We start from the raw sequence: 18,987 nt of genomic DNA, 5'->3' as shown, positions 1-18,987 counted from the left end.
GTTTCTTTAAACTCAGGTATTTCCATTAAAATAGGAGAGCCTTACATAACTGTGGGGAGGAGGGGAAACAAAAGATGAAACTAGGAAATGGGGAGATATTTAAGTTGTCACTAACTCCAGAGTCCAGCATAGTTTCTGTGGGACCTGAAGGGAGGGAACCTCCTGCCATAAAGTGTTTCCTTTTACATGAGTCATGCTAGAATGGAAACAACACTGGGAATCAGTCAGTGTCCAAAAAATAATTGTTCCAGATTTCATCGCCAGTCATGCAGCCTTTTCCAGCACTGTGTCCTCATTGAAGATGTGCTTGTAGAAGCCCACAGACCCAATCCCTGAGAGAAAAGTAAAGGCAATAAAGGAGGGCAACTATTTGCTTGACTTTTGCTAGCCTGTGGTTCACCAACACTGAATTAGCATTGTGTCCCCAAATATCAGTCAGTGTTATTCAGTAGGTAAGTAGTAGTTCCTTAAGTAAGTAAGTTCCCTAACAGCAGACTTCTGCTAGGCCAGATTCCTCGTGATGTCCAAGATGTTTTTGGCTAAAGAATGTTAAGTGTATAGAACTTCTGCTCTTCACTGAGTTGTTCTGAAGTCATCTTTGGTAACTGCAGGCTCTTCTTCATTATATCTTTCCCGTCTATATTGCAGTTCAGGATTACCTGCAGGCTTAACAGTATGGCATTGCAAGAAGTATTTATCTGGTAAGAAGTGAAAAGTAGTAGTAAGTAATGAAAAGCTCAGAACTCGAGAACTCCAACGAACATTGTCTTTCACTGTGAAGTTAAAGGCAAGTCATTTACTACTTATTGGAGGGAATGCTGATCTTGATACTTTATTCTTAGATACTATTTTTGAACTAAACATCTAGATTATATATTTTACTTATTTATTGGCATTTGAGTACATTGACATTATAATTTAAGGAACAGAGTTTCAGAACTTATATTAAAAGATGTAATAATATATACTCCGCAATTAAAGTTACATGTACTTGTCTTACCTATATTAATAGATAAATGTTCTATCTAAATTATTATATTAATGATGGGAAACATGTTCACGGACATTTCAGGCCTTCCATCAGCTGAAAATTAATTTCATTTCCCTATAAAAAGGACAAAATGGGGCAAGATGATCTTGTAGCGAATTGGCACAGCCTCATGGTGGATTGACAGTGGATAAAGATGAATATTGTTTTCTATCAAACTTGTGTTGATGCAGTTATTTGGCTTGTTTACTAAGTAATAGTAGCTAATTTCTCATCCACTTGAGTAGTCTCATAATAGCAACCCAGCTGAGCTTATTTGGATGACAAATAAGATAGTTTGTTATCATTGGAAAGAATGGCCAGGCTCATTGTCTAAACAGTACAAAAAGCCAAGGCTGTTATTTTTCTTGAGAACCTTACTTAAATTTGAACAGAAATTGAGGCTGAAATACAAAACTATAACTCAATTACATTAGAATTATATTGCTATTTCAAATACGGGCTAGTTTTTTTTTTTTTTTGACCATACAGTAAAATCTTGTTCTTACAAGGAGAGAGACCATAAAAATAGAATAAAGGTAATTCTTTGAATTGCTATGTTGCTGAATTCCTTCAGTTAGCCCAGTAAATTATAAGAAAACAACAACATGTCATTGTGGTTTCTTTGCCCAGGCCAAACTTCATATTATCTGTGGTTGAAGATTGAAGACATACCAGTGCTTTCTGGAATCACTTGAAGTGCTAGTTACCCTTGCTACAGGAATTCTGTGTTGATTCTCCAGTAGCTTTTCGCTTGACTCTGAAACCGACCAGATGTCAGTATTTTTAACTGTTGGCAGTGTGCAGCACCACACTGGAATTAGTATAACTGCATTTCTGCACATGCTCATGGCCAGAGGGTGAAGTATTTCTCTTCTGTTTCCTTAGCTACTAAGTTTCCCCCTGTTGGATTTGGTTATAATGGCTTATTATATAACTACATTTAGAGCAGAAAATTTATTTTAGAGTAATTTTAGGTTTAGTGTCCAACACTCATGAGAAATCCCAATCAGCTATGGCCTTGGAAAAGCTTCTGTGTGACTCCTTCTAGTGGTCATGGTACTTTGTACTCTTGGACTTCCGGATCAAGTAGCTCTAGAACTTAATTCAAAAGAATGAAGGCAGGATTGGAGATTAGTCATCTGGGAATAAGATGGATGGAGGGGAAATAGTTATGCATGTAGATGTCTTCTTATAGGTATGTGTGTGTGTACACATGCATGCATGTATTTAGCTACTGGGGTTTGAACTGAAGGTCTATGCTTGCTGAGAAAAGGCTCTCCCCCACATGAGCCATGCCCCTAGACTCATTTGCTTTATTTTTTCAGATAGGTTCTTGCTTTTTTCCTGGGTCGAACTTAGACCACAATCCTCCTACCTCTACCTCCCTTGTAGCTGGGATTATTACATTGACATGTTCCAGCTTGGTTTTTAAAACAAAGTCCTGATAACTTTTTTTTTTGTTTTTGCTTGAGTTTGACTTTGAACCACAGTTATTCTGTTTACATCCAATCGCTGAGATTATAAACATGTAGAACCACGCCTGGCTCTTACTTATTTTTGCTCTACTAACGATTGAATCAAGTTCCTAGAGCACACTAGGCATTGCTCTTCCACTTCGCTGATGTGCTTCCCCCCAAACCTTTTTGTTTGTGTTTTGTTTTGAAGTAGTTCCTTACTAACTCTGCCCAGCCCTCTGCCTCTGTCCTTCAAGTTGCTGGGAGTACAGGTGTGTACTGCCATGTCTGTCTAAAATAATTTTCAACTTACTTTTTTTATTCAGTCATGAGGCCTGAACTCTGGGCCTGGGTGCTGTCCCTCAGCTCTTCAGCTCAAGGCTAGTGCTCTACCATTTGAGCCACAGTACCACTTCGGCAAGCACTCTACCACTGAGCCACCTTCCCAACCCCTCATTTACTTCTTAACAGGCATCTAAGTGTTTAACTCATTTAGATTGCCTTTAAGGCTACATTGGAGTCTGAAATTTTCTCTGTAGATAATCTAATTTAGATTAACACTTCCATGATCCAGAATGTATTCTGCCACTATGTAAGTATGTTGCAGAGTATAGGCTCGTACTGTACAAGTTGAAGTTGCTCGTTAGTTTTTCAGTAATCATGCTTATTTCCTTTGAGGTATTACTGGGGATTGAATTTAGAACCTTCTACTCTACCATTCTTGACCCCCCACTCTCCCAGCCCTTTTTGCTTTAGTTATTTCTCAAATAGTGTCTTGAGCTTTTGCCCACTCCCAAGGCCAGCTTCCACTAAGATTCTCTTACATATGCCTTCTGCATAGATAGGAGCATAGGTGTGTACCACCATGCCCAGCATCTTTGGTTGGGATGGAGTCAAACTAACTTATTACCTAGATGGCCTCAAACCACTATCCTCCTGATCTCTACCTCTGAAGCAGCTGGGGTTACAGACATGAGCCACTGTACCTGGCCTCTATGATCTTCTACAAAACAACCTCACTCTCCTGTTTAGATCTTGAGCATTTCTTAGATCGGTAGCTTGGTGTTATTAATCACTTGCTTCTGGAAATCATTGTTTAATTTAGAAGGGCAAGCTACTGTATTGGAAGAAGAAAATGTTAGATTAGGTTGCAAGCACATAGACCACACATGATGAGACATTTTAGGTAGAGATACTTTATCTTTAGTGTGTAGAAATAAACTACTAAGCTGATGAATTCAGGAGAATATATACTAAAGTCAAAATATTATGAAACAGATGTGGAAGGGACTAGAAGTTCATAGCTTGTTTACATTTCATGGACCACAGGACTGTTAAGAGTCAGGAACACAATGGGAGTTTGTCCAGCTGAGATTGCACTGGACGGGATTTTGCTTAGATGTCTTAGATTTAGGGCTCCACCTCTGTTTTATAACAATGAGATTCCACTTGCAAACATAGTAAACTGGTAAGTGTCCAGGGAGAAGTGGCCTTGCCAAGCTATCCTTGAGGAATTCAGGGTTGGCTAAGTGGACAATAAACAAGTGCCTATGAGAACAGCTGGTACCGTGGATGGAGGTGGTCTGGTGTTCTAGTATTGGTAGTATTGAGTATACAGCCTGGAGGATCTGGAACTAGGGATCTGTTGACTCTTTGATTTCATAACCTCAGTTAGTTAAAAGAGCCACATGTGTGTGGTCTGAAGTCAAATATCTCTGTTGTCTATGATTTTAGCACTTTGTGGAAAGAGACTCTAGGACCAGGGAGCAACACTGTATTTTTTTCTTAGTGACTTTTGTACAGTGGTGTGTGCTATTAGGAATGGTGTAAACTTCGATGTGACTGCTCTGCTTGTAACTTGATGGCACTGGCAGCATCCAGCTCTCCCAAAGTGTTAGAAGGATGTGCCAACAGCTGATTATGAGATTATAGTACTAGCAGCTATGTATCAGCGTACTGTGTGCTGGAATGTGTAATACTGTAAAGGTTAGATAAAATGCTTCTGTCAAAGCTCCAGATTAAACAAGGCGGAGGTCCTGAAAGCAAGTGTACTACATATAACTAGAGGGGTCAGGGAGATGAGATGCCTAATGGTGAGCTGTATTGTATGCCCTTGCTGTTAATAAAATGAAGAATTGAGGAGGATTATATACTTATGTAATGGCTAGTCTAGAACTTAGATGATCTCTCCATTTGATTTTATTAGTATAACACTTCTTTTTATGGATTGGGTTTTTTGAATAATTTTTCTGTGTTTAAGCAGCATCTATGAATTCTTTCTCATCTCTTCATCCAATAGCAAATTAAACTCATTTGCCATGGACATATAATTTTATTTATTAATATCAATTCAGCATATTAAAAGACAGGTATTTTAAAATGCTAGAAATTCCCAAGGCAATTTTGGCAATGGTTGTAGAAATATGGTAATGTATATTATTGTTTCTCAAGAATGATTAATACTTAGAATTTTAACATTTCAAAATGAACTATGAAGAGCACGAGTACTGTTCTGTTCTTTTTAATTTGTGTTCTCTTCTTACCATGAATCTAAGTCTAGGCTCCACTTCTTATTAACTACCCTTCAGTACGAGATCCAATTCTTTGTGATTTAGTTTTTTGTATCTGGGGATAATAAAAGAACCAATCTCTCAGGGTTATTGGATTATTAAACGAGTTGATAGAATTTCTAGAGCAGTGCCTGTACCTGTGAAATGCTGTGTTTTCTATTACCAGACACAGTATTATTTTCCAAGGTCAATGTAAAATAATAAAGTACTGTAGTGTTTTCTATTTTTCATCGGTCCTTCCACCTATAAATTTTAGACAGGCACTATCAGGGCTCCAGCTAGGAGGAGCGAGATGTGCTCAGTGGGGGGTAAGTAATCTAGCAATTAGTAATAGTAACTAGTACTTGTATTACTAGGGTGGCTCTCAGAAGGGCTGCTCACTGGGTCCAGATTCTCCACACTTCTCTAGCCTGTTGGCTGTTTAGAGCTGGCCTGGGTGGGACTGAGCCTGTTTGTGAAAGAAGGCTCTCACTTGTCCCGATGGAAAGATGCGAATAGAAGGCAGCAGCTGACAAGAAGTATCCAAGTGTTCCCTAACCTGGGGAAGAGAGAAACATAATAATGCAAATAATAGCAAAAATGTAGTTATGCAACGTGGTGACGGGATCATGGAGAACTTTAAAGTGAGAATTACCTCCAGTGACATAACCTCCAATGAGCTCACAGTCTGTATGTTATCCTTCTATATCTTGGAGCATGAATATATACATTTTCCTTAGGTCAGTGATTACTAAAGGTTATTTTAATTTTTAATCATTATGCCACTAAAAAATACATAGGTCTTTTCCATGTCTGAATGTAAGTGCAAAAGTTTACTGTTTCTCTTTAACCAGCTGATGCTTCAAGTGACAAGCCAGGTTAATTTGGTTCTTAATTTATATCCTTAATTTTGACTTCCAGTCATTATCACAGGAAACCTATTTCTTTAGTAGCTACTTTTTTATGATGGGAATGACTAGAACAAAGATTCAGGAACACTAAACTGATTATCAGAAGGTCAGTCGTTTCTTTGACATGCAGCCTGTTGATAAAAGTTGTGATCATTGTATGTTACAAGCAACAAAAAAAGTATCACCTATTGCAAAACATCTCAAGCTTCTTAATAAAAGTATTTTATTTTTGTGACCATAATAACTTTTATCATAGAAATTAAAGATGGGTAATACATAGTTCATTTTTTGGAATTTTAAGTGATTTTTACTTTCAGATTGTCAGCTAATACAAATTTTCATATTTCACGGTTCTGTTTATTTCCTGCATTAAAATTAGAGCTGGGTGCATAGTAATATAAATCTGAATCCCCTTTAGAATATATTTAATTATGTATACTATTTAGCTAAATGAAAATTATGTTGTGAATGCATGCTGAGTAATTATCACATTTAGCCATCACTTGATTCTAAAAATACTGATCATGAGCTGGGCACTGATGGCTTATGCATGTAATCCTACCTACTTGAGTAGCTGAGTTTAGGAGGATCACAGTTTGAGACTAGCTTGAGCATCAAAGCAGCAAGGTTTCATTTCAATCAATAGTTAGATGTGGTGGCACACACCTATCATCTTAACTTTATGGGAAGCATAAGAGATTGCAGTCTAAGTCCAGTGTACACTTGAATGAAGGCAAAAATTGCTGGGGACATAGCTCAAGTGGTAGAACACCTACCTAGTAAGCACAAGATCAAATATCACCAAAAAGAAACAACAAAAAAATTAATGCCCTTCATGGCATTTTTTTTAAGGAGTTGGGTAAGTTATTATCAAGAATGAAAATCTACCTAGGGGCCAGTAGCTCACTTCTGTAATTCTTCAATCTAGCTACTTGGGATGATCATGGCTCAAGTCCAGCCTAGACAGAAAAATTTATGAGGCGGAGCTCCAGTGGCGCAATCGGTTAGCGTGCGGTACTTATAAGAAAAATTTATGAGGCATCTTTTCTGAAATGAAAGCTAGCAGTAGTGGTTCATGCCTGCAATCCTAGCTGCAACAGGATCTCAGCTCAAGCATACTTAAGCAAGAAGCAAAACTCTAAAAAAATAACTAGCACAAAAGAGCTGGAGGTTAGCTCAGCAGTAGTATGCGTGCCTAGCAAACAGAAGACATTGAGTTCAAACTCTAGTACTGCCAGGAGAAAAAAGTACAATTTCATGGTACTTTGTATTAAAAGTTATCAAGTGGCTTTGAAATATCACTGGCATTTCTTCTGACATTGTGACTGGTAGTAGGCTAGATGGAAGTATAAAACTTGAGGCATATCTAATAATTAATGATGACAGTCTTATTATTCCATGTTTCTTTCCACTGATTTATTGTTTCAAAGTCATATATCCTGTACTTCTTTTCCTTTCAGTATTATGTTGCATAATCAATACATCGCTTACACTGAGTACAATTATATGTGTAAATATACATATATGTATATATTATACTATATATATATGAAGTAATTTAAAATATACCTTGTGTCTGATAATTTCTAGGTGAAAAAAAATCTTCCAAGTCCTATACTATCAGCCAGCATTTTCCAAATTCCAAGCCTGCAATATCTTCAGCTTGCTCTCATAGCTTTCACAAGTCATACTTTTGTAATTTTCTTTGAGATTTCCTATCATGTTAATACCTCCATCAAAAAAAGGTGGGATACCTTGGAAAAGGTCTGGGCTATGAGGGAGGGAAGCAGAAATAATTATACTGAGGTCCTGGATCTGAATAGAATGTCAATATCCAGACCTTCTTTCTTTGATGGACTGTGCTTTTCATTAGCATAAATTAATTATATAAGAAATTTCATTGTAATATTGTAATTTGTGAGTATAATGTACTTCAATCTGTATTTTATTAAATACCATATTCAATAACTCTAATATATTCAATAGAATGTGCGTAATCTATATTAGTCTTCCTTAACTCCATTTCCCTTCTTTTTTAAAACAGATTTTTGTAGGTTGTGTTATTTTCTTCTCCTTTCTCCTTCCCCCTACCGCTGCTTCTTGTCACCTCATCCCTCCTTTACAATCATTATCACTATTATTATTCTTATGTTCCACATCTGAATGAAAACAGACAGCATTATCTTTCTGAGCTTTTCTCATCTCAATCAACATGAAAACACATCTCCACCAATGTGATGATCTGCAGTTTTATACATCTTCCTGCAGATGATATAATTTCATTCATCTTTATTGCTAAATCTCCTTTGTACCACACCTCCTTTATCCACTCATTGGTGGTTGGGCATCTAGGCTGATTCTATAGTGTTCCAGCCATTTTAACCTTAAAATATAAAAGAATGATACTTCTGAGATTTATTTTTGGAACCCAATAGATTTCTTAGGAAAATAGGAACCTTCACTGTGTACCAAATGATCTCTTGTTTTTATGTACTTACGTTCTTAGAATGATAGTCTTTATTTTATTATGAAAAGAAAGTACAACCTGATGAAGCTTGATGACAAAGCTAATTCACATATATTTTCTTAGAAAAGAAATATATTGGGGCTGGGAAGGTGGCTCAGTGGTAGGGTGCTTACCTTGCATGCATGAGGCCCTGGGTTCAATTCCTCAGCACCATATAAGCAAAAAGAAAAAAACCAGAAGTGGCACTGTGGCTCAAGTGGTAGAGCGCTAGCCTTGAGCTGAAGAGCTGAGGGACAGTGCCCAGGCCCAGAGTTCAGGCCCCACGACTGGACCCCCCCCCCCAAAAAAAAGAAATACATTGCCCAAGCAAAGTTTTTTCCAAAGGAAAAAAACTATGCTAATATTAAATGTTAGATAAAGTAGAGACTTGCCTCTTCCTAGATTATTATGAAAGAAGTTTTCTGATCAGGGAATATAACTTCAATGCTTACTCAGGTTGCAGGCTTTTTTTAAAATTATGTTTTTATTATCCTTAGTTGCACAAAAGGATTACCATTCAACATGTAATTTATGAGTATAATGCATCTTGGTCAATACCAGCTCTTTCATCATTCTTCCTCATCTTTCCCAACCCAACCCTTCCCCTAATTTTCATAGTTTCATAGGTGTATTGTGATTGCATTCTCTTCTAATTCCTCGCTTCAATCACTTCATGCCTTTGTGAGCTTCAGCTTTCTCTATGAGTGATAGAATTAATTAATTCAATATCCATTGTTAATAAAAGCTAATTCCTTAAGACTCACTTTGTAACTCATCAGTAAAGAATTTTTGCAAAATAGTTGCTGTTTACCTTTTGCTAAAATTAATTAGCCAGGTGATAAGAAGCTAATTGTGAAGTAGGGAGGATAGTATCATTAAGATCTTGAAAACAGAAAGCCCTTTTTTGTTTGCTATCACTGGCTGTCTGTCTAGTCTAAAGAGATTAAACTGCCTCCATTTTCCACCCTACTAAATATAACACAGAGATGGGAAGGGAGGGAGGAGGGAAAAGAGGAGAGGAGAGAGAACATAGAACATAAAAGAGAAATAAACAGGATCAGTTTCCATTTACTCAGAAAATAATTTTTATTCCTAAAGTCTTTCTCTGACTGAAATTATTCCATAAAATTCACTAGTAGATAAGAATGGCTATGTGAATATCCAAATATTTACTATAACCACTGTTTTGACACTTTGATAAATTAATTGGTCTAATCCAAATAACACTTTGAGGTAGGTAGTATTGTTAACCTCAGTTTACAGATGTGGAAATTGACTCTGCACAGCTGATGTCATGCTTTGGTTCTTATATGTCCCCTCGAATGTCCCTGCATCTGCTTAAGGCTTGCCACTAGCCTGTGGTACTGTTGGGACATGATGGAACCTCTGGGAGGTGGGGCCTAATGGGAAGAAGTTAGGTCATTGGGGATGGACCCTTGAAGGGGATAGTGGGACACAAGTCTCTTCCTCTTTCTTCCCAGCTGCCACAAAATAAGCAACTTTTCTTCACACATTTCTGTATGTGCTACCTTGCTGAGGCGCAAAGCAACAAAGCCAACTGACATGGACTAAAAGCTCTGAAACCAAGTGCCAAAGAACCTGAGGAGAGGGGACCAGATGGGATGGGAGGGGAGGGGAGGGGAGGGGAGGGGAGGAAAAGGTATATTTTATAAGATTATTAACTATTGATTACTTCAAGTATTTTGTCCTAGCCTTGGAAAATTAATATAGCCAGACTGCTTCCTAGCATGATGCTTAGTTGCCTCTCTCAGGGCTTCTTGCTTATCAAACTGAAAGAAATCCTTTTTATTTTCTTATAAAATTTTGACAAATAGCAATCCTTTTCTTGAGGTTATTCTCCTTTGCATTTATGACAGTGTAGCATTGACTTGTACTAGGCACTCAGTATTTTAGTGAATAAGAATCAGACAAAACATTCAATGCTTGTCCTACAAAAGTAAGAGAAGTGAGGGATGGGTGCGAATGTTGAAAGGGATGACATTGATCAAGATGCACTGTAGTCATAAACTGCTTCGAAGGGAAACTCCTTAAAGATGCAGCTGCTTAAAGATCATATTTAAAAAATGGAGAGAGAGAATCAGGCAAAAGTACTTCTCTGCTGGAGCTTCCATCCCAATGTGCAGAAACAGATCATTGCACACCATGAAAAAATAGACATGATGAACACATACATTATGTATGATGTTAGAAGATGGTAGTGCAGTGGAAAAGTAGTCATATGTATAAAAAGAGAAGAGAGAATTGGGGAGTACAGTACCTCTTGGGATGGAACTGCAAAACATATGGGGTGGCAAGGGTTGGATCTATTAAGGAAATAATATGTGAGCAATGAATTAAAGGGGATGTGGGATGGAACATGAGGATATTTGAGGGAGAAGCATTCCAGGAGGGTATGAATTGCCAGCCCAAGAGACTTGGGCCCAAGAAGGCCCAAGCATGAAGTGAAACACTACCTTGAAAATAGCAAATGCAAAAAGGGGCTGGAGGAAAGGCTCCAGTGGTAGAGAACCTGCCTAGCAAGTGCTAGGTCCTGAGTGCAGTCCTCAGCACTAAATAAATAATAGCTGGCTGCCAAAGAAAACAGGACACAACCATATTCCTATAGAAATGGGAAAATGAAGGGCTCTCAAGGTGGCTCAGTGGTGGAGTGCTTGCCTTGCATGCATGAGGCCCTGGGTTCAATTCCTCAGCACCACATAAGCAGAAAAAGCTGGAAGTGGCATTGTGGCTCAAGTGGTAGAGTGCTAGCCTTGAGCTGAAGAGCTGAGGGACAGCGTCCAGGCCCAGATTTCAGGCCCCATGACTGACAAAAAAAGAAAGAAATGGGAAAATGGTATTTTCATAGGAAAAGGAAATACAGAAAAAAATAGGTTTTTACACTCCTACTTTAAAATTTTCTGTAATAAGTTTTTGTCAGAGAAAACATGTATTCTAATTATCTTCATCTTGTGACTGTGTTTTGGGGCTCTGAGGGTTTGCAGCAGAGGGGAGATGGAAGCGTTATTTCCCATACTTTGGGAAACTGCAGAGGTATCAGCAGCATCTCAATGGATTTTCAACCCGGAGAGGTGGAGACCTTGGAAGACATGTAGATCTTCCTGTTCAACAAATAACTTTTCTCTTCAAGGGTTTTTTTTTTTTTTTGGTCCGGTTGTGGGGCCTGAACTCTAGGCCCCAGATCTTCAGCTCAAGGCTAGCGCTCTACCACTTGAGCCACAGCACCATTTCCCGCTTTTTTGTTTTTGCTTATGTGGTGCTGAGGAATCGAACCCAGGGCCTTAGGCATGCAAGGCAAGCGCTCTACCACTGAGCCACCTTCCCAGCCCCTCTTTCAAGGGTTTTTATCCAGGAATGTAAAATACATCCTTCTGATAACAACATTTTTCCTTTTGAAAAATGCTAAGACCCACATCACTTATAAAAATTCCATCCATTTTTTTATTGCTTGCTTGATTATGTCCTTGCTATCTCCAGTATCACCATGACACCTTTATTATTTCTGAAGCTGAAAGTATATGAAGTTCCATATTCTTCCAAATTTAAATAACCATTCCTTAATTGATAATTTTTCCATTACAACTTTAAAAACAGTTTTCTAAGCTGGATGTGGTGGTGCCTCTAAATCCTACCACATGGGAGACTGAGGCAGGAGGCTGGTGAATTTGAGGCCAGGACAAGTGGTGCTATATTGTAAGACTTTGTCTCCAAAACAAAAATCCCCAAACCAAACAGAATAACAAACAACCCCTCTCCACCTTAACAAGACAAGACAGAACCAAAACAAAAATAAAACTTCTTCCTGACAATTTGATTGTATTCTTTTTCAAGTTCAAATAGGTAGCAGTGAATCCCAAAATGTAATGCCAGATTCTAAAAAAGCTATGACATATGAATTGGGTATCTGGGTGAAATGATTGATTGATGTGATTTTTGTTTTGTCATTTCAAGGGAGTGAAAAAAATAGACCCTGAATTGTATGAAAAATTCATCAACTGCAGATTTGGGGAAGAAGTATTACATCGCATAGACCTTTGCTCCATGCAGAAGAAGAAGCGTAGCGACGGTTATTATCACTGTGAATCTTCAATTGTGATTGGTGAGTGCCTTTCAGTAGTATCTATACTATTCAATATTTTATCTTCACTGTTTTTCTCAGTGGCATATGTGTCTAGATAGTAGGTTTCAGCAGCAAGGCAATGAAAAATTTGTAGGACATTTTTCATGTGTAAATTTATCAGTAATCATTTGACTAGCTTTCATACTTCTGCACTGTAAATATAATGAAATATTTCAGCACTGATTTGAAATTCATTTCAGCTTAATTTCCTTTCGTGTATATGAAAAAAGCATTTTCTTTTGGTGAAGGCCTACATGACCGTATTATTCCACACAAGGCATTTTCTTCTTTGCTGATTTTCAAGTTAGGATTGGAATGACCAGCGGTCAGAAAGCATCACTCTGAATGAAAAGGTGGATGCCTGTGACGTTGAATGTCTTCAGATGTTTCTGCAAGGAAACGGTGTTTGGGGAGGAGGCAGAGACCTCTGTCATCCTGTCTCAGTGACACCTGTCAGGTGGCTCATTGTGAAACCAGCTCCCACCTCCTGATGCTTCCAGGTGGAAAGTTCAAACCCCACGTATTCTGTTAACCAGAATGGGGCCGTCCCCCCATTGCCAGCATGGAATGTGTTTCACAGGAGCCTGCTCTGCCATGATTCCACTGTGCCGTTTTAATCAGACACCCTTTGAATAAAACTGTCAACGTCAAGACAATGTGATTTACATGCTTTGAAAGTAACATGAAATTATTCAAAGAAGATACATGTATGTACCTAAATATTTCAAGGTTTTCAGCCAAGATAATTTCTTTCCACATCAGCATGAAGAGAAGCTATGGAAATGTATACATTATGGGGGAAAAATCTTACTATGGAAGTTTACTGAAGCATTTAAAAAATGTTCAAGAGATACAATTTTATTTCTAAGCCTTCATTACTGCTCTTCAGAGAAATCATCATTTTACCTTCCGAAGATCTTAGCTATGTTAAACGGAAGATATGCAGAATGTCATTTGAGTTTTATATATTCTGAGATATTTCACATCTATTTTAAAGAGGATTTTCATGCTTCTGAATCTGTGTAAGAAGCTCTCACATCCTGAGTTGGATGAGGACCAAACATTTCCATCTAGGTTTATTATAAGGGGCCATTTTAGACATTCTTGAGGAATGTAGAGTTTGGCTCCAGAGGGAGTGCAGGGCTCAGTTGCCCTGTTCACTGTCACTAAAAAAGCAAGGGGTGTAGATTTTTTAAATATATACTTTTTATTGTAAAGATACTGTACAGAGGGGTTACAGTTATATGAGCAAGGTATCGAGTCCATTTCCGATCGAGCATTGTTACCACCCCCTCCTTAATTTTTTCCCCTTCCATCTCTTTCCTCCCCACCTCTCCGACTCCTTCCTATCCTGACCAAAGTTGTAAAGTTCATTTTCAACATAGTGTCTTGTACATCTCATTGTTACAATGGGTCATCCTGTGTCCTTATTTCAGCATTTTGTTATTTCCCTTCCCCTTCCCAAATTAGAAAAATGTATATACAAGATATAGGGCACTGGAATGAAATACAATGACTTTTGTGTGTGTATGTGAAAATACTGTACAGAGAGGTTACAATTACATGGGCAAGGTAATGAGTACATTTCTTATCAAGCATTGTTGCCTCCTCCTTTGTTCCCCTTCCCATCCCTTCCCATCTCTACCCCCCCCCCCCGCCAAAGTTGTAAAGTTCACTTTTCGACATAATGTCTTGTATATCTCATTGTTACAATGGGTCCACCTTCCCTTCCACATATTATACCAACATCAAATACAGTGAAAACAGGGGTTATACTGTGGGGGAGGGACATACAAAGCAACAAAGAAATATAAATATGTTAGAAACAATCGCAAAAAAGAAAAAAAAATATGAATTCTTATCTTGGGGTTCATTTTGCCTAACATCAACTTATCTGACTGTTTCTGCTTGTCTCAGACATATACTAGTAATGCAATGACTTTTTAAACTGAAGATTCTGTTAGATGGACATTGTAGAGCTCTTAGCTTGAATTACTGCACTGAAATTGCCAGTAGGGGGCTCTGTTCCACTAACCAGGCACCACTCACAGTGTCCTCTTTCTTCACTCTTGTCCAGTTTAGTCTAGTTTTGCCTTAGAATAGGTATTTTTTTTTCTAGATTTTTCCTTCAGGTTTCCCCCCCCCCATACATGTTTCAATCTTATTTCCCCATTCCAATCATTTAATTAAAAATATAGATTTTTGCCTATTGTTTTTCTAGCATATATGTTAATATCGATATGAACTTTAAAGTGATATATGCATCTAATAAAATCTGTTATAATTATCCAAGTATAATACATACTAGAATCTTTTTATTTGCTTTTGGATAATTACCCATGTTCTCAATCTTACCTGAGTTTTAGAACAGAATATTTAGCAGGATTTGGGGCACATTCTTTGTGAACTTCATTTCTTAATTTAAACTTTTTAAAAATTTTTAAGTAATTGTACAAAGTCAGATTATGAGTACAATGCATCTTGTTCGATGTCACCCTCTTCCATGAACTCATTTCTTGATCAGATTTAAATGGCTTACATTGGTTGGATTTTTCTTTGATTTAAAACAAACTCAAACTTCTGCTTCCTAAACCTTGAACCAGTGTTTTTTTAAGCTGACATGTAATAGTTATGCATATTTGCAGCATATAGTGTATTACTGAAGTACAGTTATATATGTATAACTGTCACCATGCATAGCATAGCCACCATCTCAAACATTTGTCATCTCCTTTTGGTAACATTCAAAATCCTTTTTCTTGCAGATTTTGAAATCTAAGCTGAATTATATAAGTTACCCAAGTTTGCTATAGTACATTAATTTTAACTAGTGTTTGTTTGTTTGTTTATACAAACAGTTTATACAGCAGTGGAATTAGGGCCTTGCTCTTTCTGGGTAGGCACACCGTTTGAGCCACACCTTTTTTTAGATTGGATCTCACATTTTTGCCCAGGGATGGCCCTGGACTATCATCCTCCTACTTATATTCCTGCATAGCTGGGATCCCAGGCATATCATACCATGTTCAGCTTGTTGATTGAGATGGAATCTTGCTAACCTATTCCTTGGCCAGCTTCAAACTGTGATCCTCCTACAAATAGCTTGGATTACAAGTATGTGCCAGTTGGAAGCTCTTGGACTTGATCCAGCATTTGATTATATACCTTAATAGAGTGGGACAGACTTCAGATCTGGTGGTATTTGTTTTCAGAATTATGTGGTAGAGGTTGAGCTTCCTGAAATTGTTTACAAAATTTTTTATATAAATAATTCTATAAAAACAATTAGGCTTTCGTCAGACATGCATGTTTCCTATCTTCTAATTTGTTCACGGTGCATTCTTGGAGAGGCAGGATTCCAGGTCACTGAGTTTCTTTTCAGCCATCTGTGTTATACCACTCAGGGCATTCTTTCAAAAAGCATCAGTGGTCATATGCTTTATTCTTAAGATTTCCAATTCTTATTTTTCCTCATGTTTTCCATTCCTTCATTGCTGTTGTATGCTTTAAGATAGTCCCTTTTTAAAGTTTTTTTGTCATGTTTTTAGAATTTGAGATTCTCGAGCATGCGTCCGAGTGTTGTTTGGTCTTCTGCGGCACTCAGTTTTCTCTGCTGCTGTTGAAGTGTTTTTTACAGCTCTTCTCTGCACCTGTTCCCACCCCAGAGCCTCTCATGGGTTCTGCCATTTTCCCAGCCCTGGGCCTGTTGGGGTTACTGCTTTGAACTCATCTGTAAGTAGTTGGGGCTTATTCTATAGAATCTTATACATTTTAAGTTAGAATAAATATATTAACCATATGGCTTCAAATATTTTTCATATTATACTCTGCCTTTAATTTTAGACAGTCTTTTTTTAAAATTTTGGTGACACTGCATAACAGACACAGAGCCTCACAATTGCAAGATAACTTGAGCTGTGCCTCCACTCCCTTTGGCATGGATTATTTTTGAGGTAGGGTCTAGCTTTGTGCCTGGGTTGTGATCTTCCTATTTGTTGCTGGGGACATGATCATTAATAACTCAACCGAGGATTAACACAGAGATCCAATTACTAACAGTGGATATGAAGTAAAAACTTCTTTTTAAGATTTTAGCTTTTTCCCTGTGCTATTCTCAAATTATGATCTCTCTCTCTCTCTCTCTTTCTCTCTCTCTCTCTCTCTCTCTCTCTGTCTCTCTGTCTCTCTCTGTCTCTCTCTGTCTCTGTCTCTGTCTCTCTCTGGTAGTTAGGACTGTAGGTATAAGCCACTGTTCCTGGCCGAAAATTACAGTATCTTTTTAGAATATTGTTTATATTCTTCCAGCTTCTTACTCTGTTAGAGCTCACACATTAGCAGTCCTGTTTGTTGTATTTGATTGGCACAGAGTTTCTGTTTCTCAGTAATTTGAGTTACTTGCCAACCTGGGAAATCTTCTAGTAAAAAGATCTGAATTTTTCTTTTTTTTATTGTGAGATTACTGCACAGAGGAGTTACAATTGCATGGACAAGATAACGAGTACATTTCTTATTATGCATTGTTGCCTCCTCGTTGTTTCCCCTTCCTATCCCTTCCCATATTCCTCCCCTCCCTGAATATTTGTTTCTTCTGAACAATTAAACAGTGTGGTCAAATGTTACATTCCACAATCTCCTAAATGGTTGGAGAAGTCAGCACACTGACCTTGAAGGTAGCTGCCTTTTATCTCCACCTATATTCTTGAATTCATTCACACTTCTGGTTTGGCTGAAAGTCATATGAATTCATCCTTGAAGGCTTGGTGTTATTTTCTGTTCCTGCTCATGTTCCATCACGAGCCTTTCTGCCATCATGTATAGAGTGTTAGGGCCTTTCAAGCATAAAAAATGTTCTATCTAGCATTTTAGTTGTCTCCTAATCAAGACTGGGCAACATTATGCCTGTTTGTCATGGAGGTACAACTCCTTACAAACCTAACTGCACTAATCAGCTAAATTCAAATCCAGAAAAAATAAAACATTGAGTTTGTTCTGGTGAAACCCAGGAATGACATACGGCCTCAATATCTTAGGGTTATGTGTGCTATTTACTTGAGTTGGCTAAATTAATTTTTGTCAGGCAGCTATGTTCCATTTATATTTCCTTAGGGGAGGTAATAGACTAAATGACAACCTTTGTAAGACTTGATGAGCAGTTCGGAGTTTACAAAACTAGTTTATTTTCAGCTGTCAGTCATACCTTAAAAATGCAGTGGGGAATTTGGAAAGTCTGATAGGTATTTTTTTCCATGCCAGTGTATGTATTTATAACTTTTATAAGCAGAAGTGGAAACAACGATCTTCCAGGAACTCCCAGTTGTCTTAGGGCTTAATGTAATGAATATTATTAAGTATGTACAAGTATGCTTAGATGCCATGAGAGACAAACAAGTATAAGACATAATCCTTAAGAACGATGTCGCATCAGTGCATAGCAGTACTAGATTTAGGAAGTGGAGATGGGAAATGGAGGAGGAGTAGAGGAAGAGGGACTTGTTATAATAACAGTATGGACTTTGGTAGGATACAATGGGAAAAGCTTAAATTATGCCTTGTAGAAGACCAAAGTATGGAGGAATCCTAGGATTCAGATGGATGGGATTAGATTAAATGGCAGACAGATAGATGGGAGAGAGAGAGAGACTTTCTAGAGCAATTGATATTATTTATAACAGGAGGAAAGTAGTAGGTTGTGAAGTGATGGAAATGACAGGAAACACCTTTTGGGAAATGCCTGATAACTAGGAGGTACTGACTGAGGAGTTGCTAGTTTGCACATACATGCTAGTTGGTGAGTGAATGTATGGATTTACGCATGCTGGTAGCAGCAAATATGTACCAAAGAGGAATAGTAGGTAGATGTGGCTCAACACAAGAATAAAGAACTAGCTCCTAAAAATAAGGCATTCAACTAATTCTAGACCATAGCACAGGAGGCAATGAGGGGCTAAGGGTCAAGCCATCCATACATAGGCTCAGACAGAAGCAGATGTGGGAAGTGGCACTGTGGCTCAAGCGGTAGAGCACTCACCTTGAGCTGAAGAGCTGAGGGACAGCGCCGAAGCCCAGAGTTTAGCCCCATGACCGACAAAAAAAAAAAAAAAAAAAAAAAAGAAAAGAAGCAGATGTGTCCATGGACCTGGTTATAGATAAGTAAAATGTCATCATCAAGTAGTTCTCATCATGACTTTATAGATGTTCTTTGACTTATGGTAGAGCCCTCACAATAACCCTGAAAATACCATTAAGTGGAAAATGCAAGAATGCACTTTGCCTAATGAATATTACGGCTTAGTCAGCTCATTTGAAACATTCTGGTTAACCTATACTTGGGCAAAATGGTCTAAAACAAAATCTGCTTATCATGAAAATTTGAAAATCTCATATAACTCAGCGAGTACA

General features: G+C 37.9%; 1 protein-coding gene across 3 annotated transcripts in view; it reads left to right on the top strand.

Annotated features, from left to right (window-relative positions):
• Akap7 (A-kinase anchoring protein 7) overlaps nucleotides 1-18,987 on the top strand; it is a 123,377-nt gene that overhangs the window by 57,901 nt on the left and 46,489 nt on the right. For all 3 annotated transcript variants that reach the window (XR_011369279.1, XM_070010087.1, XM_070010088.1), the window contains exon 7: nucleotides 12,420-12,567. Coding sequence is in view for 2 of the 3 variants with exons in the window: in XM_070010087.1 (XP_069866188.1) it covers nucleotides 12,420-12,567 (148 nt within the window). In the remaining variant the exon portion in view is untranslated. The remainder of the gene's footprint in view (nucleotides 1-12,419; nucleotides 12,568-18,987) is intronic.

The sequence above is a fragment of the Dipodomys merriami genome, unplaced genomic scaffold, assembly GCF_024711535.1.
Source record: "Dipodomys merriami isolate MVZ:Mamm:240054 unplaced genomic scaffold, mDipMer1.0.p SCAF_8, whole genome shotgun sequence".
NCBI lineage: Eukaryota > Metazoa > Chordata > Mammalia > Rodentia > Heteromyidae > Dipodomys > Dipodomys merriami.
The sequence above is the reverse complement of the archived record's forward strand: the minus strand, read 5'-3'. Positions and strand labels throughout refer to the sequence as shown.